The sequence below is a fragment of the Haliotis rubra genome, unplaced genomic scaffold (assembly GCF_003918875.1).
Source record: "Haliotis rubra isolate DU_JTF1 unplaced genomic scaffold, ASM391887v1 Scf758, whole genome shotgun sequence".
Classification (NCBI taxonomy): domain Eukaryota; kingdom Metazoa; phylum Mollusca; class Gastropoda; order Lepetellida; family Haliotidae; genus Haliotis; species Haliotis rubra.
The window spans coordinates 407,249-435,078 of NW_025767477.1; the positions used below are offsets into that span (position 1 = coordinate 407,249).

At 48.4% G+C, this 27,830-nt stretch overlaps 1 protein-coding gene across 1 annotated transcript in view; it reads left to right on the top strand.

Moving 5' to 3' along the window:
* LOC124260264 (alpha-mannosidase 2x-like) overlaps positions 1-27,830 on the top strand; it is a 139,757-nt gene that overhangs the window by 103,699 nt on the left and 8,228 nt on the right. The window contains exons 18-21 of the mRNA XM_046694517.1: positions 3,514-3,650; positions 20,821-20,962; positions 24,171-24,241; positions 25,678-25,992. Of these exons, the coding sequence (XP_046550473.1) occupies positions 3,514-3,650; positions 20,821-20,962; positions 24,171-24,241; positions 25,678-25,992 (665 nt within the window). The remainder of the gene's footprint in view (positions 1-3,513; positions 3,651-20,820; positions 20,963-24,170; positions 24,242-25,677; positions 25,993-27,830) is intronic.

A 27,830-nucleotide genomic window follows, 5' to 3' on the forward strand; every position in this document is an offset into this window, starting at 1 on the left:
AGGAAGGAAGGTGGGTATTACTGGCGAGGTGATGTCTGGTCAAAGGAAGGAGGAGGGTGGGTTGTGTGACTGGTCTAAAGAAGGAGGGTGGGTTTTACTCGGTGGGTGATGTTCGGTTTAAGGGAGGAGGGTGAAGTGTTACTGGAGCAGTGTGTGATGTCTGGTCTAAAGGAAGGAGTGGGTGGGTGTTACCGGGAGTGTTGTGTGATGTCTGGTCTAAAAGGGGGAGGTGGGTAAGGAGGTGTGATGTCTGGACTAAAAGCGGGTGGTGGGTGCCACTGAGCCGTGGGTGATGTCTGGTCTAAGCGAGAGGGTGGGAGGGCTAGGAGCGTGGTGATGTCTGATACTGGAAGTGAGGTGGGTGATTGGAGGTGGGTGATGTCTGGTCTAAAGGAAGGATGGTGGGTGTTACTGGGTGGTGGGTGATGGGGCCCTGATCTAAAAGGAAGGAGGGTGGGTGTTGTGCTAACTGGATGTCTGGCGGAGGTGACGTCCTGGTCTGGGTGATGGAAGGAGGAGTGGGTATAACTGGTTGGTGATGTCTGGTCTAAAGGAGGAGGTGGGTGTTACTGAGCGGGTGGGTGATGTCTGGATCCAAATGATCCAAAGGAATGAACCGGAGCCGGAGGTGATAAATGCGGCCACCGGAGCCCGAGTGGACACCGACCCAGACCGAGTGGAAGGGTGGATAACCCGGATTTCCAGGAATAGGGATACCGGAGTGGACGGTGCGGATAACTGGCGGATCCAGCGGAGGGTGGATGTCTGGACCTTTCGAACCGGAGGAAGGAGGAAATGCGGTACCGAGCCCGATGGAAGGTGGAGTAAAGGAAGGACGGTCTGGTCCGTACGACGCCCGGAAGGAGTGCCCAGGGTGGGTGTTACTGGAGACAAACCATTCAAAGGAATACCGGAGCGGTGATGTCCCGATCCAGCGACGGTGGGTGCCACGCCGAGCCGTGGTGATGTCCGGATCTGAAAGGAAGGACGGTGGTACAATGGAGCCGTGGTGATGCCCGACCCATGGAAGAATGGACCGGAGGATAACCGGTCTGAAATGGAAGGGATGGTGGCATGGAGTGGATAACCCGACCCATGAAGGTGGTATACGGACCGGCCAGGATGGAGGTGGAAACACGAGCCCGATCCATGGAAGCGAGGAATACCGGCAACGTCCATCCAGCGTCATCAACCGGAAATCCAGCGGAAATGTGGTGACACCGGAGGTGATCCAACCGGAGCGGATCATTCAAATGGAAGCCACCGGACGGAGGTGACAACTGGCTAACGGAATGGGTAACCGGAGCCGGGTGACACCGGATCCATGGAATATGACAAACCCGGAAATAGCCGGAGTGACGGACCGGACCGGTGGCCGACGTCCAGCGTGGTGGCACCGGAGCAGTGGTGACCATCCAGCCGAGGAACACCGGAGTGGAACGGCCCCAGCGCACACCGGACCGGTGAGTGGACAACCAGCGACCCAGACCCAATGCCGGAGCCCGGATCTACTGGAGCCGTGGTGAACCCGGGATCCAGCGGAAGGACGGGTGTTACCGGAGCCCGATCCCATGGAAAGGAATGGACCGGAGCCAAGGAACAATGGATAAACGACCCATGGAAGCCCGGCCCAGCACAGGCCAACCGGAGCCGGATCAAACCCAACACCGGAGACGTCCAAGGACGGAGTGGCACACCGGAGCCGGGTGGACAACCGGACCCAGCGGAAGGAGTGGAACACAAGGACCATTCAGGAAGGTGGCACACTGAGCCGGGTGACAACCCGGAAGGAAGGTGGACACTGAGCCGTGATCCCAGGAAGGAGGAACTGAGGTGATGTCTGGCCCAACGGAAGAGGAAACACAGAACGGGTGGACAACCCATTCAAAGGAATGAACCGGAATGGAGGTGGATGTCTGGCCCAAAGGAAGGAGGGTGGTGCCACCGGAGCGGTGTTACTGGACAGCCTGGTGGGTGATGTCTGGTCTAAAAGGAAGGATGGTGGGTGTTACTGGAGGGGTGGTGGGTGATGTCTGATCTAAGGGAAGGAGGGTGGGTGTTACTGGACTGGTGGATTGGGTGATGTCTGGTCTAAAAGGAAGGATGGTGGGTGTTACTGGAGTGGTGGGTGATGTCTGATCTAAAAGGAGGGGGTGCATACTGGACTGGTGGGTGATGTGGGAGGGTGGGTGTGGAGGGGTGATGTCTGGTCTAAGGAAGGAGGTGATGTCTGGTGGTGTGTGATGTCTGATCTAAAGGAAGGAGGGTGGGTGTGGAGCCGTCTGGTGATGTCTGTAGGTGGAAGGAACTGGGTGTTACTGGAGTGAGGAGGTGATGTCTGGTCTAAAGGAAGGAGGGTGGGTGTCTACTGGAGTGGTGGTGATGTCTGGTCTAAAGGAAGGAGGGTGGGTGTTACTGGAGCGGTGGGTGATGTCTGGTCTAAAGGAAGGAGGGTGGGTGTTACTGGAGCGGTGGGTGATGTCTGGTCTAAAGGAAGGAGGGTGGGTGTTACTGGAGCCGGAGGGTGATGTCTGGTCTAAAAAGGGAAGGAGGGGTGGGTGTAACTGGAGCGGGTGGGTGATGTCTGGTCTAATGGAAGGAGGGTGGGTGTAACTGGAGCAGGATGGGGGACTGGTGGCTGATGTCTGGTCTAAAGGAAGGAGGGTGGGTGTTACTGGAGCGGAGGTGATGTCTGGGCTAATGGAAGGAGGGTGGGTGTAACTGGAGCGGTGGGTGATGTCTGATCTAAGGGAAGGAGGTGGGTGATGTCTGGTGTAAAGGAAGGAGGATGGGTTTTACTGGACTGGTGGCTGATGTCTGGTGTAAAGGGAGGAGGGTGGGTGTTACTGGAGCAGTGGGTGATGTCTGGTCTAAAGGAAGGAGGGTGGGTGTTACTGGAGTGTTGTGTGATGTCTGGTCTAAAGGGGGGAGGGTGGGTATTACTGGACTGGTGAGTGATGTCTGGTCTAAAGGATGGAGGGTGGGTGTTACTGGAGCGGTGGGTGATGTCTGATCTAAAAGGAAGGATGGTGGGTGTTACTGGTCTAAAAGGGTGATGTCTGATCTAAAGGGAGGAGGGTGGGTGTTACTGGAGCGGTGGGTGATGTCTGATCTAAAGGAAGGATGGTGGGTGTTACTGGAGCGGTGGGTGATGTCTGGTCTAAAGGAAGGAGGGTGGGTGTTACTGGAGCGGTGGGTGATGTCTGGTCTAAAGGAAGGAGGGTGGGTGTTATTGGCGCGGTGGGTGATGTCTGGTCTAAAGGACAATATCATGCCTAGTGGAGGGACTGGGGTCTTACAACAGTGGTGGACAATATCATGCCTAGTGGAGGGAGTGGCGGTTTATGAGAGCGGTGGACAATATCACGCTTAGTGGAGGGAGTGGGGTTTTACAACAGTGGTGGACAATATCATGCCTAGTGGAGGGAGTGGGGTTTTATGAGAGTGGTGGACAATATCATGCCTAGTGGAGGGAGTGTTGTTATACAAGAGTGGTATCAATTTCCATTGCAGGAAGTGATGGCACTGCTCTGGATGTGTACAACATTGTGGATGTCCGACATCTGCTGAACAAGGAAGTAGCCATGAGAATCAGTACTGACATAAAGAACCAAGACAGAGTGTTTTATACAGACTTGAATGGATTCCAGGTCAGGCCTATTTGTCGATAGAACAAGTAACTAAATTGTAAATATTGGATATATAAAGATGTCTTCAAAAATGTTCAAACAGCTTTTCAAACAACTGATCAACAGTTTGTAAATGTCCAGAATGTATAATCAGTGCATACATGTAGTGTTATACACCACAGAAGACACCAAATTTTTAACTAATCCTGCACTACTTACTTCCTGCACTTATTGCTTACGACTCTAAACGTGGCTGTGCCAGACGATTGATGTTGGAAGCGTAGACTGTGATCACTTCCTGTTTTCAGGTAAACATCCATTTGTGCACACATCACCGGAAGGTGACATCAGCCACCTCAGATTATTGCTTTTCGCATGCTTTGCAAGACGCTTGGTTTGCCAGCTCGACTGATTTGTATCCTATAAATTGACTTTTGGGTGGTTTCCTTTGTTCTTCAGAGGGTGTACACCTTCTGTCTGTCTTTTTTGTAGTACTGTTGTAGTGATGGTGTTTGTGATAAACACGATAGTTTTCATCACTATTATCGGTCACTTCGCCATTCAGAACACGTGGCTTCGATGTATTCGTAGTGGCTTGTTCTTGGCTCATGCTTATTTGTTATACTATATTTTTTCTTATCCTGACTCATGCTACTTGCTTGTCTTCTTCTTCTTGCGAACACACTGGAACACTTGTATCTCCCAATTGAAGTTCTCTTCAATGTAAAATCACTAATTCTTTTTCAGAGAGATCGTCCTTGGGGTACATATTATGCATTTTCCGGCTGAAAAATGTCCTGTGACAGTTGTATCAATGTTTTTTGAATAAAAAGATTGAACAATAAATAAACTCTTTTATTTATTATCCGGCCCCTACCTCACGGAGTTACCTCCCTTAGCGCATGCGCACCAACTGGGTAGGCTCCTAGACCCGTATCATCATTCCTTCTGCTGTCACTGCCGTGAACAGACGTGTTTATAATAGACCGCACTTCATGAGCCGGACAGCGCTGAAAGCTAATAAGAAAGCTATGTCTGAGACACCACCTGTATGTATGGTCTTTATTTGCCTAAAACAAGGAACAGTAAAGCTTTACAGTTGGTTGTTTCATACTTGTGACTTTGTATTAATACAAATTACTTAACTCTTTCCGTGGTTTACGACGTGTTGCTCTGCCATGGCGGGAAGTTTAGCGTGCCATGTGGTCGTAATATTGCGTATTAAAACCAACTATTACTTTCCTCGTGGTAACCTTCACGTATTTTTCAATGTTTTCTACGTGTTTATATGCTGCTGGCCGCTGTTAGCTACATGCTTGCGTGTTTGCTTTCAGGCCTTTTCATCCTGTTCGGGTCTGTGGACAGAGAGAAATTCCACGGGCCGACAGGCATGAGCTATCGTTGCCTGTCTTGAGAAGACGGGCCACGGCGCTGAGTCCTGCCCTATTTGTCTGGCCTTTTCCCCGGGCCCAGAAGAGGCGGCGGCCCGATCACGTTGTTTTATCGCGGAGATGCGTGAAGCGGGAGGGACCTGGACGCAGGTCCCCCGCTCTAAAACAAAACGAACGCCAAAAGGGAAAAAATCCCGGCCCTTCCCTCTCCCTACCACTTCGAAAGTGGTTTTGACATGTCGGTAATGGAATCTATGTTTCAGCAGCATATGGCCTCCGTGGAAGTCCTTCGCTCGAGTCGGGTTGGAGGTCTCCGGCAGGAGTTCCTCACCCACTCGGGACGGGGCGAGAGTCCGGGGGAGTGGGATCGCCGGGCTCGCTCGATCCCTCAGCCTTGAGGCGCCTGTAGATCCGCTGCCTCTGGCTTCGGATCCGGACGCCTTCGGCTGCTCGGGAGAGGGAGGTGCTCCCAGTCCCCTCTCGGAGTTAAGCGCAGGGACCGCTGAGTATTCCTGGTATTCCGGTCCTTGCGCACACCCGCCTTTGAGAGCGGGAGGCACCAGTTCTGCCTGGCCTGCCTCCCAGCGTCTGGGACCGGGGTCCACGCACGCCGGGCTGGCGCTGACGTGGAGCCGCCTGTCTGTTCTTCCCTTCCTGTGGTTCCTAGCGCCAGGCAGTCCACCGGGTCGGGGTTAGGGTCCTCTTACGGAGGAGACCCAGCCTCTGACTCGGGCTCGGGCGCCGAGGCAATGGAGCTTAAGGGAGGTTGAGGAGCAGGACGGAGGCTTCCGCTTTTCCGCGCCTTGCGGGAGGTCCGGCAGAGAATTGCCGAGGGCCTACCCCAGGCAGCGGTGCCTGCTGGTTGCGTGGACTCGACTGAGTTCCGCTTGCCAGAAGGCGAGGCGTTTGCCCTAGGCAACCCTCGCGAGACGCAGCTCCGCGATTCTGCCTTCGCTGGTCTCGGGGCGTGGTCGATCCCCTCTGTCTGGTGCCCGAAAGCACGGTTTGACTTACCGATCTCGCGCGGGCGCTACCAGCTTGGGGAGGATTCCTGTTCGTTGTGCCAATTGTAGACGAATGTGTGTTCACTTCCGCCCTGGGGGAGGCTCGGCTTCCTCCGGAGCAGCTCCGCTGCTCGGCAAGGGCGCTTTACTCCACCTTTGCCCTCGCGGGCGCCTCCCCTGCGCACGCATACGGACCCACGAGGAGGTCTACCAGAACGCGATGCAGCAGTTGCGGGTGGTGGTCCATGAGGCCTACCTCTCCTCGGTTCAGAGGTCGGCCCTGGAGGGGCATGCTGGCGACGATGTCGCCGCGATGTCGTGCTGCTCCGCCAGCTTTGGAAGTGCAGGCTCACCTCGCGACTCTTTGGCGGTCTGCTGCGCGACGGTGATGTGCGCGCAGTCATGGGGATGCGCAGGCTGTGGCTGTCGGCGCCTAGGTACTCGGCAGCAACACAGCAGACCTTGCTGGCCCCTCCTTTCCGTCTGGGGAGGGCACCTCTTCCAGGGGCCCAGCAGGTCATACGGGAGGCTGCCGCTGCAGCTACCTCCTTCAAGGACTCTAAGGCCTTGTTGGAGCACCCGGGTGTCTCCGGCTTCCCAGCCTCGATGCCACCTTCCTCCGCCCGGGGTGCAGCCTACACCCGAGTCTGCCGGCTGGCTTCGCCGCTTGGTAGGGGTAGGCGGAGGAACAGGTCCGCCAAGGGTAGGGGCAAGGAGCAGTCCTCGACTAGCTCCCAGCCTTTTCAGCGGGAGGTCTGCCCCGACCTCCGTTAACCCATCAGGCTTGCCGCTCAAGCCGTGTGTCATGCCCAGTCAGCTCCGCTTACTGGGTCTACACACGCCAGCTTCCACCCCATATCCCAGTGGGAGGCCGCCTCTCTCTATTCCTGCGGAATGGGAGAAGGCTACCAACAACGCTTTGGGTGCTGGCCACGGTCAGCATAGGCCATCTCCCACTGTGGAAGCGGCGGGTCCGCCCGACTTCACCGCATATCGTCGCACTCGGTGCCGCCATGTCAAGCCAGGGCGACATATTGCGCCGACGGTTCAGGCTCTGCTGGACAAGTCCGCCAATCGAAGCGCATTCCACCGGAGAGGAACAAGGCGGGATTTTATTCCACGTACTTCCTCGTCCCCGGCGAAAGACGGGCGGGTTCCGTCCGATTCTCAACCTCAAGGGGTTGAATCGCGATGCTCGAGTACCATCCTTCAAGATGGAGACACTGCGCGCGGTGATCTCATCTGTTCAGGCCGGCGATTGGCTCACGTCAATCGACCTAAAGGATGCGATTCTGCATGTACCCATACATCCCTCGCTTCAAGCAGTACCTTCGGGTCCTCTTTTACGACGGGATGTAATACCAATTCAGGGTGCTCCCCTTCGGGCATATCGACTGCCCTGCGGGTGTTCACCAAGCTCATGTTAGTCCCAGCTACCCTAGCTCGCCGCGCAAGGAAGGCGCTGTTACCCTTACCTAGACGACTGGTTGATCGGAGCACTAACACAGCCAGCGGTCAAGATGCTACTCACACAGTGATAGACATTCTAACTTCGACTGGGGTGGATCATCAACCTCAAGAAATCCGACCTGGTACCCACCCAGGACTTGGTTTTCTTGGGCCGATTCCAAACGGTAACAAGGATCTCGCTTCCTTGTCGCCCGACCGGGTCACCAGAGTTCGGGAGATGGTATCTTCATTCCTCTCCCAGCCCCAGGCACCAGCACGGACTTGGCTCTGTCTACTGGGCCATATGGCGGCTTAATTTATCTCTGTAGTGTGGCGGCGCGGTTGAGGATGCGTCCCCATACAGCAAGCTTTGGCTCGGCTGTGGACTCACACGGAGGATCTGGAGCGCAGTCTCACAGTCCCCTCGAGTGGTTGACACCTCACCTTCAGTGGTGGACAAATGTCGGGAATCTCACCAGGGGTTCCCCTTGGAAATCCCGACGCCAGCTCTCACAGTTCAGACCCGATGCGTCCCCTCACGGGCTGGGGTGTTCTGGGCAGTCTGTCGGCTTCCGACTCTGGTCCGAAGCGCAGCCCACCTTCACATCAACGTGTTGGAACTGAGAGCTGTGCGGTTGGTATTTCGAAGCTTCAGAGAGCATGTCCGTGGCCAGGTAGTCCGTCTTCAGTTAGACAACCAGACGGCCATGTCGCACATCCTGAAGCAGGGAGGCACGGTGTCTAGCGCTCCTCGGGAAGCGTGGGACTTTCTCCTCTGGTGCGACCAGTACGATTGTCAGGTACTCCTGTTTATCTCCCCGGGCTGGAGAACGCGTCGCGAGCAGATGCGCCTCTCGCCGGATCCTGGCCCCGCGACGAGTGGATGCTTTCGACAGGCAGATATTCACAGTAATCTCCCAGTTGTAATGGTCGCTCGAGGTGGATCTGTTTGCGTCCGGGCGGGACGCATCAGACACCCGTGTTCTGCTCTCGGATACCGGACCCAGGGGCGTTGGCTGCCGACGCCTTCCTGCTGGATTGGACGGGCAAAGTGCTCTGGGCGTTCCGCCGTTACCACTCATTCCCGTGGTCCTTTCACAGCTGTCCACCCAGCCAGCTCGGCTACTTGTGCTACTGGCACCGCTTTGGCCGTCACAGAGCTGGTTTCCGGTAATTCTCAGGTTTCTGGCTCAGCCTCCTGTTCTATTACCTTTGCGACCGGACATTCTCACTCAGAACGGAGCGCCCACCCAAATCCACGGATTCAGTGGGTGGCTTGGCCTCTGTCAGGTCTAACCTCGAGGCACGCGGAATTCCTGCAGCAGTTGCAGACACAATTCTGGCTTCGGTGGCGGATTCGACAAACGCTCAGTACGAGGATAGGTGGTCCCGCTATGCGCTGGTGTTCAGATAGGGGATTGCAGATCCCTTTTCTGCGCGGATTTAGTCCGAGTATTGGAGTTTTGCAAGCTCGTTTTGGAAGAAGGCCTGGCGGCCGACCATTCGCCGCTACTCCACCGCTATTTCCACTTTTCACACCCCTGTCGATGGTGCTCTTCTGGGGCAGCACCCTCTCGCATAGCGCTTTCGCTGGCGCGGAACGGATTCGACCTGCTCTCAGGCTTAACCAGTCCACCTTGGGATTTGTCGATCGTGCTCGATTGGCTGTCCGTCCCACTTTCTCACACCTATCGGCTATTTCCATTCAGTTGTTGACCTGGAAAGCTGTTTTTCTGGTGGCGGTAACATCTGGTCGTAGGGTCGGTGATTTACATGCTATGTCGTCCGACCGGCGCTGACTGTGTTTCACACGGATCGTGTCAGTATTCGCCTCCCAGATACTTACGGACCGAAGGTCGATCACGCTTTCCATGTGACAGCTCCTATCGAACTTCCTACTCTTACCCAGCCTTCCACATCGGGGACCACTCCTACGAGCACTCACCCGTTGGATGTCCGTAAGACGCTCAAAGTCTATATCAAACAAACTGAACGCGGGGATCCGTTGTTACGATGGGTACCCAGCTGTTCTGTTGTTCGTATTTGTGCCGTGGTGGGGGGCAGGCTGGTCTGCCAGCGAAAGCAAGCAGACTTTGTCTCGCTGGCTAGTCTCGCCATTATTTGTGCCGCTTATCAGGCTAAGGGCAAGCCTCCCCCTGAGGGGTTGAAGGCTCACTCGGTCAGGGCAGTAGCCGCCTCAAAAGCTTTTGCATCGGCACTCCCCATTGAAGAGATCTGCTCCGCCGCTATTTGGAGCCAGCCAAGCACGTTTATACGCCATTATCAGCTCGATACGCATTCTCGCGGAAGCGAAACTGGGACAAGTGACAGGTGAGTGTTATGGCGTCTGTTCAATTTTTTTCCATGATACGATCGCTATATTTGTGTGTGCTTGGACAGAATTCCCTCCTCCCTGGCCTCCGGTCTTTGGGAGTCTGTGTTTATGCATAATATGTACCCCAAGGACGATCTCTCTGGAAAAGAATTAACCAAACCTGCAGAGGTTTTCAATTCTTTGAAGAGAGTCGTCCTTGGGGTAGGGCCTCCGGCCTCCCCGCAATTCTGTTCACTGATATATTCAGCAGAAGGAATGATGATACGGGTCTAGGAGCCTACCCAGTTGGTGCGCATGCGCTAAGGGAGGTAACTCCGTGAGGTAGGGGCCGTATAATAAATAAAAGAGTTTATTTATTGTTCAATCTTTTTATTCAAAAAACATTGATACAACTGTCACAGGACATTTTTCAGCCGGAAAATGCATAATATGTACCCCAAGGACGACTCTCTTCAAAGAATTGAAAACCTCTGCAGGTTTGGTTAATTAGTACTCACCACGAGTTATCCGTTCCCTCAAAAGCGCGGGAACGAGGGCGCCACCTCCTACCATGTGCCTCACTCTCTCCTTCTTCGCCCAGTGAGCAGGACGTGAGAGCGCCTGTGTCTCCCTACACATTATATCCTTTATTTATATTTAGTTGTTTACCTCTTATAATCATCTACAGAGGTGTAACTAGTATCCTTATACATGATGCATTGATATTTATTCGTGTTTCTACTGTTTTATTCACGGTTCGCTGTGTTTGCTCAGTAGATTGCGTTAATGAAAATCTGCACTGTTTGTAAATTACGTTTCTCTGCTGCTGATCCGCATTTAATATGCCCTAGTTGTATTACGCCGTGCTCTACTGTTTCATGTTGCAATCATTGTATTAAATTATCTAATTCTGCCTTTGATAAATATTTATTTTGCGTCTTGAGACGCGCAGCAGATAGATTACGGAAACAGTCTTCGGTCATGGCTAATAGATCAGAGTCTGATATACCATGTCAACTGTTGGCGGATGACCCCCTACCGTCTGGTGTTCCGCTTGAGTTGCCCTCGGGGGATAAGCGTGGGGCGCAGTCCGCTATCTCCAAGATGCGACCTGCATCCCAGGACATCCCGCCGTCCCAGTCTAAGACCAGGAGAGCTTCTATGTCATCACAAAGTACACTCCGCACCCAGAAAAGTGAAACCTACGAAGACTACTAACAATTTTTCATCTGACATTCTTCCTGTTTCAGAATTGGGCTTATATGATGACGATCTACCGATCATCATTCCAGATATACTGCATAAGAAGCGACCTGTATCGGCTACCGTCACCTCAGCGCAGATCAACACGCAGCTAGAGATGCCTACACTGACGGCAGAGAATCCACCTGAGGGTCCCGTCGCTACCATACAGAGGGCAGCGTCTACATCAGCGCAGACCGTCCCAGACGACCTGGTCAACCAGATTATGATGTTGATGGAAGATCGATATGGTTTACAGAGGCCTCAGAGCCGCGGGCCCCAGAGCCCAACCCACTCACAGTCTTGTAGGGCCCCAGAGCCCGCTTTGCTTGACTTCTCGCCAGGAGGGGCCCCAGAGCCCACAGACGCCCAGCCTCCACGGAAGGGCAACCCAGCCCAGTGTCCGAAGCCTTCGTGAAGGACGTCCCAGTCCGCCTCCACGAAGGACCCAGATCCTCACCATTCGCGAAAGGCTTCACGGAGGAGGAGTGCTTCACCGAGCTCAGACCCTGAAGAACACAGAGGTCGTTCGCGAAGCAAGCTCCTATCTAATGATTCGGACTCTGACTCAACACCTTCACGAAGGCCTTCACGAAGGTTAAGTGGCTCCAAGTCATCTTCAGCTAGAAGATCTATAAGGGATTCACAGAGAGCTTCACGAAGCCTCCAGCGTTCGCCAAGGAAGTCTCCACAAAGGTCTCCCTATACAAGCCACTCGTCAGTCCGTTCACCACATTCTTCTCGTCGATCCTCATATAGATCTAGGACTCCACCTCACTCTATTATCGGTGATCCGACATCAGAAGAGGAAGAGGGTATCATATTCTCGGATGCAGAAATTAGATACTGGATGGTGAATGGTTTGGAACTTTCCTCCCCGTCTAAGGACGAGAACTCAGCCCATACTTATTTGATGAAGGAAGATGATGCTGACACTATCTCCTTACCTCCTCTTGACCCGATAGCAGCGGTTCCAGTTAATCTGGATGCAGCTTTTACCAAATCTACGAAGTCTCAGACAGCACATTTCCCGGTTTTCAACGCTAAGAAGTTTGCAGGCCACAATATGGACTCCTTTTTCAAGGCTCAAGATATTGATGAGAACTTTAAGTTAATCAATGAGAACAAGTCCAGGAATTACAGAATAGACGACCGCAAGCTAGCTCAGTTGGATACCATTTCTAGGAGAATGTTTTTTGGACTGAATAGATCTAGAACTGTCAATGAAACTCTTCTCACCAAGTTCAAAGACTATACAGATGAAGAAGATAGAATGATCTACTCGGCTCTACTCATGCAGAAAAGAGACCAACAATTCCTAACAGATCATTTGTCAGCGCTTTCGGCAGCTACTACTATGGTTCGTCGTCAGGGTCTCCTAGCCTCCTGTAATTGGGGTAACCAATTTACCGAATCCCTCTATGCTGCCCCGTTGTCATCTTCATATCTCTTTGGTGGTAACATAGACAAGGTTTCCAAAGAAGTGTCTAAGGACTCTAGAGAGGTGCTTATGATTAAGTCCATGGATACGTTAGCTAATGTCATTAAGCAAACATCTATGAGATACTCTGGCAAGTCGAAATTCTCTCGACTACAGAAAGCACGGGACAAGCAATTGGCTGCAGCAAAAGGTTCTAAGGAATCTTTTCATCGCCCATACAGCAATTTCAGAGGAGGATCAGCAAGAGGCAGGTCATCCAGAGGTTCCCGCACTTATAAACGATGAAGTACAGGTTCGGAACGACTGGAGTCTTCCACCCCCAGCCGTTCCAGTACAACCGTCTCAAGTGGGTGGACGCCTTCATCTGCACTGGGAAAACTGGGGATTCCTACAAGATCCTTATGTATCCAACATCCTACAGCACGGATATCAAATACAACTCAAGGCCAAACCTCCGTTGACAGTCATCCCTCCAAGGTTCGACTTCCATCCATTACAACTACCAATGTTAAGAGAGGCAGTAGCTACACTATTAAACAAGCAGGCCTTAGAAGTTCTGGATCAAGTAAACATCGTACCAGGTTTCTACTCCCCAGTTTTCCTAGTGCCCAAGAAAAATTCCAGGGAAAAGTTTCGTCTCATACACAATATGAGCATCTTCAACAGAGACCATCTAAGCAAACCGCCAGCATTTCGCATGATACACCTACCGCAACTACGACACTTAATTCGTCCCAGAGACTACATGGCCAGCATAGATCTGCAAGACGCATATCTACACATTCCGATTCATCCCGATTCAAGGAAATATCTAAGATTTATCCTAGACGGAATACATTACCAATGGAAAGTGCTCCCTTTTGGAATCTCATCGGCCCCCTGGTTATTCACAAGAGTAACGAAACCTATCATCTCATACCTACATCGTCAAGGTCTTCGCAGCGCGTTTTACCTAGACGACGGGATACAAGTGGATCCAGATCCACAGCGTCTCAGACTACAGCTGAACTTTATAATCAAATTACTAACTCAACTAGGATGGTTAGTAAATCTACTCAAGTCAGACCTAGAGCCAACACAAGATCTGCAATTTCTAGGTATACGATTTCTAACAGCCCAGAATCGTATAGTAGTACCGGAGGACAGATGGATCAAGATCCAACAGTCAATCCCACAAGCCTTACTCTCTCCGTTACCACTACGACAGTGGCAGAGCCTATTGGGATTACTCACATCCGCTCAAGACATGAGAGTCAGAGGCAGACTACATTTATGTCCGTTGCAAGTCCTCATCAATTCGCATCTCAACGACTCTCTACCGTTCAGTCTACTGGATCAGGTCAAACCTCACCTACTATGGTGGACCAAGAGATTGAATGTTTGCGTAGGCGTCTCCTTAATAGAGCCGGAATCGGAAACACATCTCTACGTAGACGCATCACTACAAGGTTGGGGAGCCCATCTCGCCAACAGGACAGCGTCAGGCCTATGGAGCAATCAAGAGAGCAAATTACACATAAATCTGCTAGAGATGCAAGCAGTGATAAACGCCATAAGTCATTGGAGCAACTTTCTACAGAATGCTCAGTTGATGATTCACACAGACAATTCGACAGTGGCGTTTTATGTGAACAAACAAGGCTCAACAAGGTCCCCGATTTAATCGACAATCTCAACATACATGTCAGAGCATGTCACATTCCAGGAGCAAAGAATGTAATAGCAGACGCTCTCTCTCGTCCACTCCAACCATCACCGACGGAATGGATGCTCCATACAGAGATATTCAATCAAATTATCAAGGAAATAGGAACTCCACTAATAGACCTATTTGCCACTCGATTCAACAAACAACTGACAACTTTTGTCTCGCCAGTTCCAGACCCACTAGCATGGGCAACGGACGCACTAAGCATATCGTGGGAAGGACTCAACGCATACGCGTTCCCGCCACCAGCGTTAATCCCACAAGTGTTACTCAAAATCAAACAAACTCAGAGCCTCCATCTGATTTTGGTCACGCCCTACTGGCCAGCGAGAACGTGGTTTCCAACTCTTATTCAAGAAATCGGACAACCAATACTACAACTTTCCAAAGTCGCTTGAATCTGTTAATACATCCGCACACCAAACAAGCACACGGAAAGCCAGAAACATTCCAACTTCACGTATGGACTGTATCAAGGCGTCTCTAAATAAGAGAGGTTATTCAGCCAGAGCGGCAAAAGCAGTCACGCTTGCCTTGCGTAACTCCACTCGCAACTTATACGATGACAAATGGCACAGTTTTGTCAATTATGCTGCAAAGAAAGGATTTACAGCTAGATATGCTACTCATCCTCAAGTGGCTGACTACTTATGTTATCTACGTCAGACCAGAAATCTAAAAGGCTCAACCTTATCCACTTATCTTGCAGCAGTAAGTTCTGTCATAACTATGAGAACGGGTGTCAAGTTAACCAAGACCCCAGAGTTACTCGCCTTACTACGAGCATTCCGACTGGAGGATCAAAAACGCAGATTTCACGCTCCAGCTTGGGATCTAAATATAGTGCTCCAACACCTCACAAGTGAGGCATATGAACCGTTACAATCAACATCGTTCAAATTTCTGACACAGAAAACATTGTTCCTGTTATCTCTAGCTACGGCAGCCAGGATGTCAGAGATTCACGCTTTGGATTACGAGAAAACACGCTTTGATGATATTCATAACATCGTGCATATGGGACTACGTTGGGATTTTATTGCCAAGAACCAATTACCAGGCCAACCAGACAGGTTATTCCATGTCCCAGCTCTCTCATCTATACTTGGACCTCATGATACGATGGATCTATCACTATGCCCAGTAAGAGCACTGAAAATATATTTCCAACGATCCAAACAGAGGAGACAAAAATTCAAGAGATTATTTATTCCTCTATCAACAGCTACGCAGACTGAAGTCTCACATACTACCATCTCCATTTGGATCAGAACTGTCATACTACGTGCCTACAAGGCTGCAGGACTCGACCCTCCAAGAGCATCTAATCCTCATGAAATTAGAGCGTTAGCATCGACACTTGCTCTGCGCGGCAACTGCTCTTTGAATACCATAATGGAGGGTTGTTTCTGGAGATCCAATATGGTGTTTGCCAACCATTATCTGAGAGATATCACCACTGAGGACGTCTCAGGTATTCACCATTTCGGTCCCATGGTCCTCGCACAACAGTTGACAGTTTCTCGGAGAAGATAAGTCAATCTTATAGATTTTACTACTTATCTTATAACAGTACTAAATAGCTATATGCTATATATATTTTGCTTAAGTTCATTTATTATCTTAAGCACAGTACTATGGTTGTTATATCATAACAGTATATTAGCTAACAAACTCTATGAAGTTTTTGCTATTATATATTTAGCTTAAGTTAATCATATCTTAAGCTCAGTACTATGGATATATCATAAAAGTATATTAGCTAACAAACTCTATGAAATTTATGCTATCATATTGTCAAGCTTAAGTCTATTAGTCTTAAGCATAGTATGCATGTTGTATATACTTTTATCTTAATATTATATTGTAATAACCCATATAGGGCAGCTAATAAGTTAGCAGCAGGAATTCATCAATCAGTACCTTTATGAAGTTCCCATAAGGGTTATTACAGTCATTACAGAAATCACTAATTATTTAGAATCCAAAGTATTCTGTATTCCCACCTCCATTTCCGTCGGATTCTACAAGCAAGTAGCATGAGTCAGGATAAGAAAAAATATGTAATTTTCTGATTAAAATTGATATTTTATACTTATCCTGACTCATGAGGTAAGCCCTCCCGTCCTCCCCACATAACACTTTGGATTTCCCTGAAAATTCAAGTGTTGGGCTCACTATATAAGGAGAGAGTGAGGCACATGGCAGGAGGTGGCGCCCTCGTTCCCGCGCTTTTGAGGGAACGGATAACTCGTGGTGAGTACTAATTAGTGATTTTACATTGAAGGGAACTTCAATTGGGAGATACAAGTGTTCCACTGTGTTCGCAAGAAGAAGAAGACAAGCAAGTAGCATGAGTCAGGATAAGTATAAAATATCAATTTTAATCAGAAAATTACATTATTGTATATTATTATTAAGCCTTAATTCTGGTCTCCAGTTTTTGTCAGTATTTGTGAGATGTTGTTCTCAATTATGCTGTTATACCCCGTTACTATTATGCTGTTTCCCCGTGTGTTCCTCATTACTATTGTAATGTTTTTCACTGTGTGTTTGCTGGGGGTTTCTGCTATGTTGCAGTTTCTATATGGCACACGCTGTATAGTTTGTAAGGCGGGGTATCTCATAAGTGCCTTCATTCATACTGTTTGAATTGCACTTTTCCGTGTTTTTCCCCATTTTTCACATGAATAAATGTGCTTGTTGCGCTTTCTTAATATATCATCTTAACACCTTTTTTTTCCATCTATGAAGCGCCAAGTCCACCACCGACGTCGCCTATGGCAAGCACCCAGATACCCATCCACACTTGACCTAGTTAGCAGGGCAATCTGGTACAACAACGCTACTGCTGTTCATAACCGCAGCATCTGTACGGTGCATCTACCCCATGGACTACGATCTCGGCGTTCAGCAGTTGGTGTCAGCGTCTCCGTCGCAAAACCTACCTGTTCCAGCTTCGTTCCTGACTACAGCAAATGTATGGTCTACCTGATCCAGTGCCTGTACGGTGCCTGTAAACCATCCTTACTCACTCCAGAGCCTGTATGGCGTTTTCCACCAGATCGAGCGCTTGTATGGCGCCTATAAAATCATACTCACTCACTCCAGCGCCTGTACGGCGGTTCTACCAGATACAGCGCCTGTACGGCGCTACCAGCTGTTTGGCGCCTCTACTAGATCTAGTGCCTATAAACCCATACTCATAAACCCAGCAGGTAGACACCAGATTCAGCACCTATATGATGCCTCCACTATATCCAGTGTCTCCGGTGTGTAACATACTGTGCCATCGCCTCCAAAATCTTCAAGGGTTCGGCAGCTGTTGGTTGCGCCACTGTCTCTGATGGCCCCTACGTCGGAGATTTCAACTATTATGGCACCTAAGGCCGGGCATGGCATTTACGCAATCCCTTGTCAAGAAATTAAACGCGTGACAGTTTTCTTCGTACAGTGCGTCTTACAAGGCGTGAGTCTCAAGGAATGACGGCCCTTGATTTTTACAGCAAGTCCAACATCCCTCATCACATGAATCCAGTACCTACTATTGCCTCGACGCCACACTGTTAGGCGGGTATGGAATCAGGCTTGGAGACGTGGTGACAAGTCTCATATCGACAAACACAAGGGAGGATATAAACGTAGCTGCGTCCCCTTCAAGGGTAACGGAAGCAGGGGCAAATGAAGCTCAAGATCCACACGACTGGACACTCTGTCCTCCAGAGGCCCTTGTATTATCCAAACACCCGTACTTGGTGACTACTGCGTTTCTGACGTAATTGGTTATTTCTTGGGGGTCCATACGTCACGACATCTGGAAACATGTGTTCCATCTCCTGCCTTCCATCTCCTGTGCCGGGTTCCGAAGTTTACTTTTGACCGGGAGTACCTGCGCTTTTACTTCAACAGCTCCATGGTTATTAACTCGTATCATAATGCAGCCACAGTGATAATTTGGTGATTTCATGTGTGCTCTCCGCCATATGACGTAATTTGCATACGGACAGCAGCCAGTTTTCACCATACATCTTTATATTAGCTGGGTTGACTTGTCAACCGGGACATTTCGGACCTTGTACCATCACACACACTGACGTAGATTTGAAGCCTCTTTCAGGCAGACAAGATCCTCATTCGGAATCTGGCAGGTACAGGTTTTAGACCCTCATCCCACATGTGCTGTTCAGACCGATGTCCACCCGGGATTGACAGGCGGACAATCGTCAACGTGTCGGTCTCCTACCTCACTTACCTTAGTATTTCTTTTTCCTGTAGTGGACCCGCCCATAGATGTCAAAGCTGCAGTCCCCTTGAATGAGCGAGTTGCGGACTACCTACGTTTAGGTCGGCACTTCCATGCAGTATTAAGGCACCCCCTTACTATATCTGATAATCTCAGTGTTTCGGACATGAGATCAATCAGCAGTTTGCAGCTCTAGGCAGTGTGTCCTCGCTATCCGTCACTGGGTGCATTATCTTCCGGGCAACCCAATTGTTGTGCGGTTTAACAAGAGTTTGACCGGGTTACTGTTTCCAGAAGTTCCGTCTGTATTCCAGTAATACCCGACACCCATGTCCATCTGAGAACTCAGCATATTCCTGGGTGCGGGTACATCTTAGCAGACGCTATATCGGGATCTGACGCTTTCACAGACTGAATGCTACACAAAGAGATACCGGTTTATGTGTTTCTGTCTCAGGATGGTCAGCCTGGGCAGAGGATGGCTTAAGCCTTTCCTGGGGGAGCTACATGCAAAATACGTTTCTTCCGGTCTTGCTTCCAAATCTTGTCGTCCCAATCAAGAATTAACAACTTGACTTCGACTATATTTAGTCGGTCCCAACAGAGACCATATGATATCTATTATATGGTCTCTGGTCCCAGCTGACCAACCAGAGGTTGGTTTCCGATTTGAAGCAGTCTAGTGTCAAGTGCTCCTTTTCAACTAGCTAGATGGGGAAACATCCTATAGTGCATCCTCATCCCACCACAGAACGATTCAATTAACACACTGCATCTGCAGGCGGCATTATGCGCCAATTACTTTTCAGCCAGAGCATTGTTACTGCATTGCTGATGAACATTAGACTCCTATCAGGCACATGTATAACAAGGGGCAGTCGTTCGAGCAGTTGTGTTGCCATGAAGCAGGATCCGCTGAATACACACACACACACACACCTGTTTTAGCAGTTTCCTGCTTTATTTTTAGACGGAAGGCGTTTCTGTTCGTGGCAATTCCCTTTGTTTTAGCAGTCCCCATTGACAGGAGCTACCATCCATGCTTTATTTATTTAAGGAGTAGCACTTGGAAAAACTCAAGTCAATGCTTTTTACTGCATTTCCCTAAAGCTAATCTTGCTTTAAAAATCATGTGGTCTTTTCCTACATGTCTTATATGTGAATTACCACTGAGAGATAGTCACTGTCTGTTGACTATTCTGCCAGGTGCAACGAAGATACCTTCCACCATGCTTTTTTTCCCAAAAAGGAAGCAGATTCCAGATTCCACGAAGGTGTCTTCATTCATGATTTTTCTTCCCACGAGGCATAATAATAATAATAATTGATTTATAGAGCGCCTATTTCCAAAAGATATTGCTCAATGGCGCTATGAAGAGAAAAGATTGTAGACAATGTCTGTGGAAAAGAGAGTTTGAACAGATGAGTTTTGAGGGCAGTTTTGAAAGCATCAGCAGATTCTATTTCTTTTAGGGTGAGTGGTAGAATGTTCCAGAGATGTTGCCGTGTGAAAAAAAAGAAAGAAGTTTTTCCAGGAGAACAACTGGGTGTGTCAGTTAAGGAGTAACGCTAGGGTTAACCTGAGTCACTGCTTTTTACTGCATTTCCCTAAAGCTTATAACGCTTTAAAATCGTGTGGTATATTCCATTTAAGACTCCGTGTCTAGGTGGGATGACGGTTTTCCACCACCGAGGCGCACTTGATAACATTGACCGAGCTGTCTTTGTTTACCTTGCAAGGCGATCCCCACAGATGACACGCCCTCCATCCTCCCTGTCCGATAAAGGTGCAGGAAGTAAGTAGTGCAGGATTAGTTAAAAATTTGGTAAAATCTAAATATTTTGTATATTTGTATACTTATCCTGCACTACTTATGATAAGGGCCCACCCTGTGCTATCAGCTACCTCCCATCTTCGTTTTCATCTGTGGGATTTACGGCAATAATCAAAGGTGGCTGAGGTCACCTTCCGGTGATGCGTGCGCGGACAGATGTTTACCCGAGACCAGGAAGTGATCACAGTCTACGGTTTCAACATCAATCGTCTGGCACAGCCACGTTTCAAGTCGTAAGCAATAAGTGCAGGAAGTAAGTAGTGCATGATAAGTATACAAATATAAAAAATATTTAGATTTTACTAATATTGGCAAGTAACAGTGTCATCTGATTATCTGTATTGTGACATTTTTGTGTTATTTGTGTTGTGCGTTTTATTATTCATGTGCAGTTTAATAGTCACTTATATTTGTAGGTTTACCGTATTTGTAAATATGACTATTGTTTTGTACAGGATATATTATTAAAGTATTCACACGATATGAGATTGTGAGACCCTCATCTGTGAAAGGATACCTAGTCACATAGTTCTTCTAACAATTATGATCTCTTATGTTGAACAGATGCAGAGAAGAAAGACATATGACAAGCTCCCACTACAAGCCAACTTCTACCCTATGCCAGCCATGATGTTCATGGAAGATTCAAATTGCAGATTCAGCATTTTGTCCCAGCAGAGTTTGGGTGTATCAAGTCTCATTCAGGGTAAAAACATTTCTATGTAGCATTGTTAAGCATCAGTGAAATTACCAGAGTGTGTTCAGCGTGATGCAGTGTAAGCTGTGAATGTAAGAGAATGAGTCCAGTGTGACACAGTGAATGTAGGAGAATGTGTCCAGTGTGACACAGTGAATGTAAGAGAATGTGTCCAGTGTGACACAGTGAATGTAGGAGAATGTGTCCAGTGTGACACAGTGAATGTAGGAGAATGTGTCCAGTGTGACACAGTGAATGTAGGAGAATGTGTCCAGTGTGACACAGTGAATGTAGGAGAATGTGTCCAGTGTGACACAGTGAATGTAGGAGAATGTGTCCAGTGTGACACAGTGAATGTAGGAGAATGTGTCCAGTGTGACACAGTGAATGTAGGAGAATGTGTCCAGTGTGACACAGTGAATGTAGGAGAATGTGTCCAGTGTGACACAGTGAATGTAGGAGAATGTGTCCAGTGAGACAGAGAATGTAGGAGAATGTGTCCAGTGTGACACAGACACAGTGAATGTAAGAGAATGTGTCCAGTGTGACACAGTGAATGTAGGAGAATGTGTCCAGTGTGACACAGTGAATGTAGGAGAATGTGTCCAGTGTGACACAGTGAATGTAGGAGAATGTGTCCAGTGTGACACAGTGAATGTAGGAGAATGTAGGTGTGACACAGAATGTAAGAATGTGTCCAGTGTGACACAGTGAATGTAAGAGAATGAGTCAGTGTGACACAGTGAATGTAGGAGAATGTGTCCAGTGTGACACAGTGAATGTAGGAGAATGTGTCCAGTGTGACACAGTGAATGTAGGAGAATGAGTCCAGTGTGACACAGTGAATGTAGGAGAATGTGTCCAGTGTGACACAGTGAATGTAGGAGAATGTGTCCAGTGTGACACAGTGAATGTAGGAGAATGTGTCCAGTGTGACACAGTGAATGTAGGAGAATGTGTCCAGTGTGACACAGTGAATGTAGGAGAATGTGTCCAGTGTGACACAGTGAATGTAGGAGAATGAGTCCAGTGTGACACAGTGAATGTAGGAGAATGTGTCCAGTGTGACACAGTGAATGTAGGAGAATGTGTCCAGTGTGACACAGTGAATGTAGGAGAATGTGTCCAGTGTGACACAGTGAATGTAGGAGAATGAGTCCAGTGTGACACAGTGAATGTAGGAGAATGTGTCCAGTGTGACACAGTGAATGTAGGAGAATGTGTCCAGTGTGACACAGTGAATGTAGGAGAATGTGTCCAGTGTGACACAGTGAATGTAGGAGAATGTGTCCAGTGTGACACAGTGAATGTAAGAGAATGAGTCCAGTGTGACACAGTGAATGTAGGAGAATGTGTCCAGTGTGACACAGTGAATGTAGGAGAATGTGTCCAGTGTGACACAGTGAATGTAGGAGAATGTGTCCAGTGTGACACAGTGAATGTAGGAGAATGTGTCCAGTGTGACACAGTGAATGTAGGAGAATGTGTGTCCAGTGTGACACAGTGAATGTAGGAGAATGTGTCCAGTGTGACACAGTGAATGTAAGAGAATGTGTCCAGTGTGACACAGTGAATGTAGGAGAATGTGTCCAGTGTGACACAGTGAATGTAGGAGAATGTGTCCAGTGTGACACAGTGAATGTAGGAGAATGTGTCCAGTGTGACACAGTGAATGTAGGAGAGTGTGTCCAGTGTGACACAGTGAATGTAGGAGAATGTGTCCAGTGTGACACAGTGAATGATGTAGAAGAATGTGTCCAGTGTGACACAGTGAATGTAGGAGAATGTGTCCAGCGTGACACAGTGAATGTAGGAGAGAAGTGTGTCCAGTGTGACACAGTGAATGTAGGAGAATGTGTCAAGTGTGACACAGTGAATGTGGGACACAGTGTCCAGTGTGACACAGTGAATGTAGGAGAGTGTGTCCAGTGTGACACAGTGAATGTAGGAGACTGTCAAGTGTGACACAGTGAATGTAGAAGACAGTGTCCAGTGTGACACAGTGAATGTAGGAGAGTGTGTCCAGTGTGACACAGTGAATGTAGGAGAGTGTGTCCAGTGTGACACAGTGAATGTAGGAGAGTGTGTCCAGTGTGACACAGTGAATGTAGGAGAGTGTGTCCAGTGTGACACAGTGAATGTAGGAGAGTGTGCCCAGTGTGACACAGTGAATGTAGGAGAGTGTGTCCAGTGTGACACAGTGAATGTAGGAGAGTGTGTCCAGTGTGACACAGTGAATGTAGGAGAGTGTGTCCAGCGTGACACAGTGAATGTGGGAGAATGTGTCCAGTGTGACACAGTGAATGTAGGAGAGTGTGTCCAGTGTGACACAGTGAATGTAGGAGAATGTGTCCAGTGTGACACAGTGAATGTAGGAGAGTGTGTCCAGTGTGACACAGTGAATGTAGGAGAGTGTGTCCAGTGTGACACAGTGAATGTGGGAGAATGTGTCCAGTGTGACACAGTGAATGTAGGAGAGTGTGTCCAGTGTGACACAGTGAATGTGGGAAAATGTGTCCAGTGTGACACAGTGAATGTGGGAGAGTGTGTCCAGTGTGACACAGTGAATGTGGGAGAATGTGTCCCGTGTGACACAGTGAATGTAGGAGAGTGTGTCCAGTGTGACACAGTGAATGTGGGATAATGTGTCCAGTGTGACACAGTGAATGGGAGAGTGTGTCCTGTAGACACAGTGAATGTAGGAGAATGTGTCCTGTGACACAGTGAATGTGGGAGAGTGTGTCCAGTGTGACACAGTGAACGTAGGAGTGTGTCCAGTGTGACACAGTGAATGTGGGAAAATGTGTCCAGTGTGACACAGTGAATGTAGGAGAGTGTGTCCAGTGTGACACAGTGAATGTAGGAGAGTGTGTCCAGTGTGACACAGTGAATGTTGGAAACTGTGTCCAGTGTGACACACTGATTGTTGGAGAATGTGTCCAGTGTGACACAGTGAATGTTGGAAACTGTGTCCAGTGTGACACACTGATTGTTGGAGAATGTGTCCAGTGTGACACAGTGAATGTAGGAGAATGTGTCCAGTGTGACACAGTGAATGTAGGAGAATGTGTCCAGTGTGACACACTGATTGTTGGAGAATGTGTCCAGTGTGACACAGTGAATGTAAGAGAATGAGTCCAGTGTGACACAGTGAATGTAGGAGAGTGTGTCCAGCGTGACACAGTGAATGTAGGAGAATGTGTCCAGTGTGACACAGTGAATGTAGGAGAGTGTGTCCAGCGTGACACAGTGAATGTAGGAGAGTGTGTCCAGCGTGACACAGTGAATGTAGGAGAATGTGTCCAGTGTGACACAGTGAATGTAGGAGAGTGTGTCCAGCGTGACACAGTGAATGTAGGAGAGTGTGTGCCCAGTGTGACACAGTGAATGTAGGAGAGTGTGTCCAGTGTGATGTGATATGATTTTTGTGTGCAGGTGTATCTGGAAGGCTTCTCTGACGTTGCATGTGACCTTTAAGCAGGTTTATGACCTCTCTGGAAAGTAGATACTAAATATGTATTGAACCATTGTGAATAGAAATAAGATTAAGCCAAATAATACTGACATCATGCACCTAAAAGTCTGAAGTACACAATATTTTAATAAAAAATTGAAAATCGTGAAATAAAAGTAAAAAAATTTCTGGATAATTATGGGTTAAGACTTTTCTTTGTATATTTTTCATCCAGTTCTAACACAGACCATACAGGTACCTAAAATGTATATTTTAAGGTTTCGTTTGTAGAACTGCTTTTGAAAGACTAAATCCGAACATGTACACCTTGGAATGTTGATGTTGTTGACATTAGTAATATCACATTCCCAGAACACATCTTGTGATACATTATAAGCTGTAAGCTTCTCTCGAGGGTAATATGGTCTGATGTACGCATCCTTGCAGCAGTGTCAGCCGAGCCGGTAGCAAGGGACGACACTGCTACAAAGATCAGACCGTATTACCCGAGGGAGAAGTTTGCAGTGTATTTATCTTACCACCATGTTAAATACACAAAATATCATTTTGTTTTATTTTGAAGATAGATAAGCTCGCTACCGACTATATGACATGTAAACAAATTGGCATTTACCTCTCGACTGGATTTTTAAAATCAGCGAAACATATTCTGACAAGCTTCAAACTGCTCTAGAAATGGTTAATTATCTTTACGTTGAGTGTGCAAGCGATGCAAGTTTTGAAATGGTTTAAATAAAGCACTAAAAGTCGTTAAAATAAATGTGTACATTGTGAACTCAAAAACAGCTGATTGAATTGTTTTCGAACTCCATGCACTGTATGTGTCATATTATGAAGTCATACGATTGTTAGCAATACAGCCTCTTGGCGGAGAGTTTAGCGGTTACTGTGTCTGTCATTGTAGCGTTGTTTCAGCTGATATGCAATTAATGTTTACCACCATAAGCTTGTTATGTTTCTGTCCATGTTTCATTGACATGTCATACTGCCTTTCCATATCCTGCATTGTACACAGCCACACCAGCCATTAGTTTGATGCAATGGAGAATTTAGTGTCATATCACCACAAGTGTTTTGATTGTACCAGGTTTTTGAATGGCATTTAGAAGTGCTACACATATATATCCTTACTCCTTCGTCAGATAATGAAGGAGTAAGAACATACTCCGAAACATTGTGTTCCTCATAATAAAGAAGTTGACATCCATTAAAAAATCTCTTCCTTATGATTTGATTGTGTTTGTTTCAGGCGAGTAGCACCGTGACCCTGGGCTACCCAACCCTCGTGGCACACCTGGTGTCCCTGCATCTGACTCAGCCGATATTTGTGATGCCCCAGAAACCAAGCTCCCCATCCCTCACACTCAACCCTGTCTTCACACCCATTTCGCAGGAACTGCCCTGTGACCTACATTTGCTCAACCTCCGAACTATGCAGAACAAAGATGACAGTCCGGAACTGAAGTATGTTCCACGGGACACAGCAGCGCTGCTGCTGCACCGGCTTGCCTTCGACTGTTCCTACCCGGTGATAGGCTTGTCGTGTGTTGCCACCAGCACCAAGGTAAGCCAGCAGGCAACAGTATACATTCCTACCCGGTGATAGGCTTGTCGTGTGTTGCCACCAGCACCAAGGTAAGCCAGCAGGCAACAGTCTACATTCCTACCCGGTGATAGGCTTGTGTTGTGTTGCCACCAGCACCAAGGTAAGCCAGCAGGCAACAGTATACATTCCTACCCGGTGATAGGCTTGTGTTGTGTTGCCACCAGCACCAAGGTAAGCCAGCAGGCAACAGTCTACATTCCTACCCGGTGATAGGCTTGTGTTGTGTTGCCACCAGCACCAAGGTAAGCCAGCAGGCAACAGTATACATTCCTACCCCAAGTGATAGGCTTGTGGCTTGTGTTGTGTTGCCACCAGCACCAAGGTAAGCCAGCAGGCAACAGTATACATTCCTACCCGGTGATAGGCTTGTGTTGTGTTGCCACCAGCACCAAGGTAAGCCAGCAGGCAACAGTATACATTCCTACCCGGTGATAGGCTTGTGTTGTGTTGCCACCAGCACCAAGGTAAGCCAGCAGGCAACAGTCTACATTCCTACCGGTGATGGAGGCATGGGTTGCTTTGCCACCACCACCAAGGTAAGCCAGCGGGCAACAGTCTACATTCCTACCGGTGATAGGCGTGTTGCTTTGCCACCAGCGCCAAGGTAAGCCAGCCAACGCTACATTCCTACCCGGTGATAGGCCAGCAGGCAAAGCCAATACATTCCTACCGGTATAAGCTGGTGTATTGCCACCAACACCAAGGTAAAGCCAGCAGGCAACAGTCTACATTCCTACCCGTATAGGCGTGGGTTATACATTCCTACCGGTGATAGGCTTGCTTGTGTTGCCACCAGCGCCAAGGTAAGCCAGCAGGCAACAGTATAGCTGGTGTATTGTGAAGCGTAATTGTGTTGCATATTGCAATATGTGCAACACGTGCAAAACTGTAATTTTTCTTTATCCTGACTCATGCTAAATGCTTGCCTCCTTCTTCTTGCGAATGATAGTGGAACACTTGAAATCCCTTGAAGTTCCCTTCTAAAAAGCGGACGTAAAATCATCACACCCACGAGTAGTCTCCCTTGCCTCCTTGACCATTTTGGTCACATGACCAGGTATGTTTGTCACTCTCTCCATCTTAGCCCTTGAGGACGGTTGTGAGAGCACCTGGGTCCCTATTCGGCACATATCCTTTTCTATTTTGGACCTTTTACATCTAAATGGCAGCTGTATATGGTTTTTGGATTGTATATTATCAAATGTTTTGATATTATGTCTAAATTATATGCTGTTTGCCATGTTTTTCATCTGGTTTACAATTGATGAAAACTTGTATTCGTTGTAGGTACCGGCTGTCTGTGGCTGTGGCTATCGCTATCGCTGTAAACATTGTCAGAAACTAACTACTTTTGAATTTAATAACTACCTTTTTTCTCTTCATAAACGTGCAAAGGACTGTGTAAGAAGGTATTCACAAGTCATGTCTGGTAAATCGAGTGATTGCGCTGATAACTGTGTGTTAACTACTGCTGCCGATGTTCATAATTCCAGTGAATTGCCGAGCGTTTTATGGGGGCAGGTCGCTGTTCCAGTGATGAACTCCGTCTCGAATAAGTAGAGATCGTCATCAACAGAGCTGTCCTCATTGCAGACAAGAAGACGAGATCTTCTTCAGCGCAGAAGAAGAAGTCTACAGCTCCTAAGACTTTGTCGAAGTCTCTTTGCAGCTCTACGCAGAAGACAAGATCCTTCACTGCTGATATCACAGAACTTCAACCCGGGGCTGTTTATGCAACAGTTTACAGACCAGATGATGTCGATGATGGAACGATGCTTCGCGCAGGAGAAAGCTGC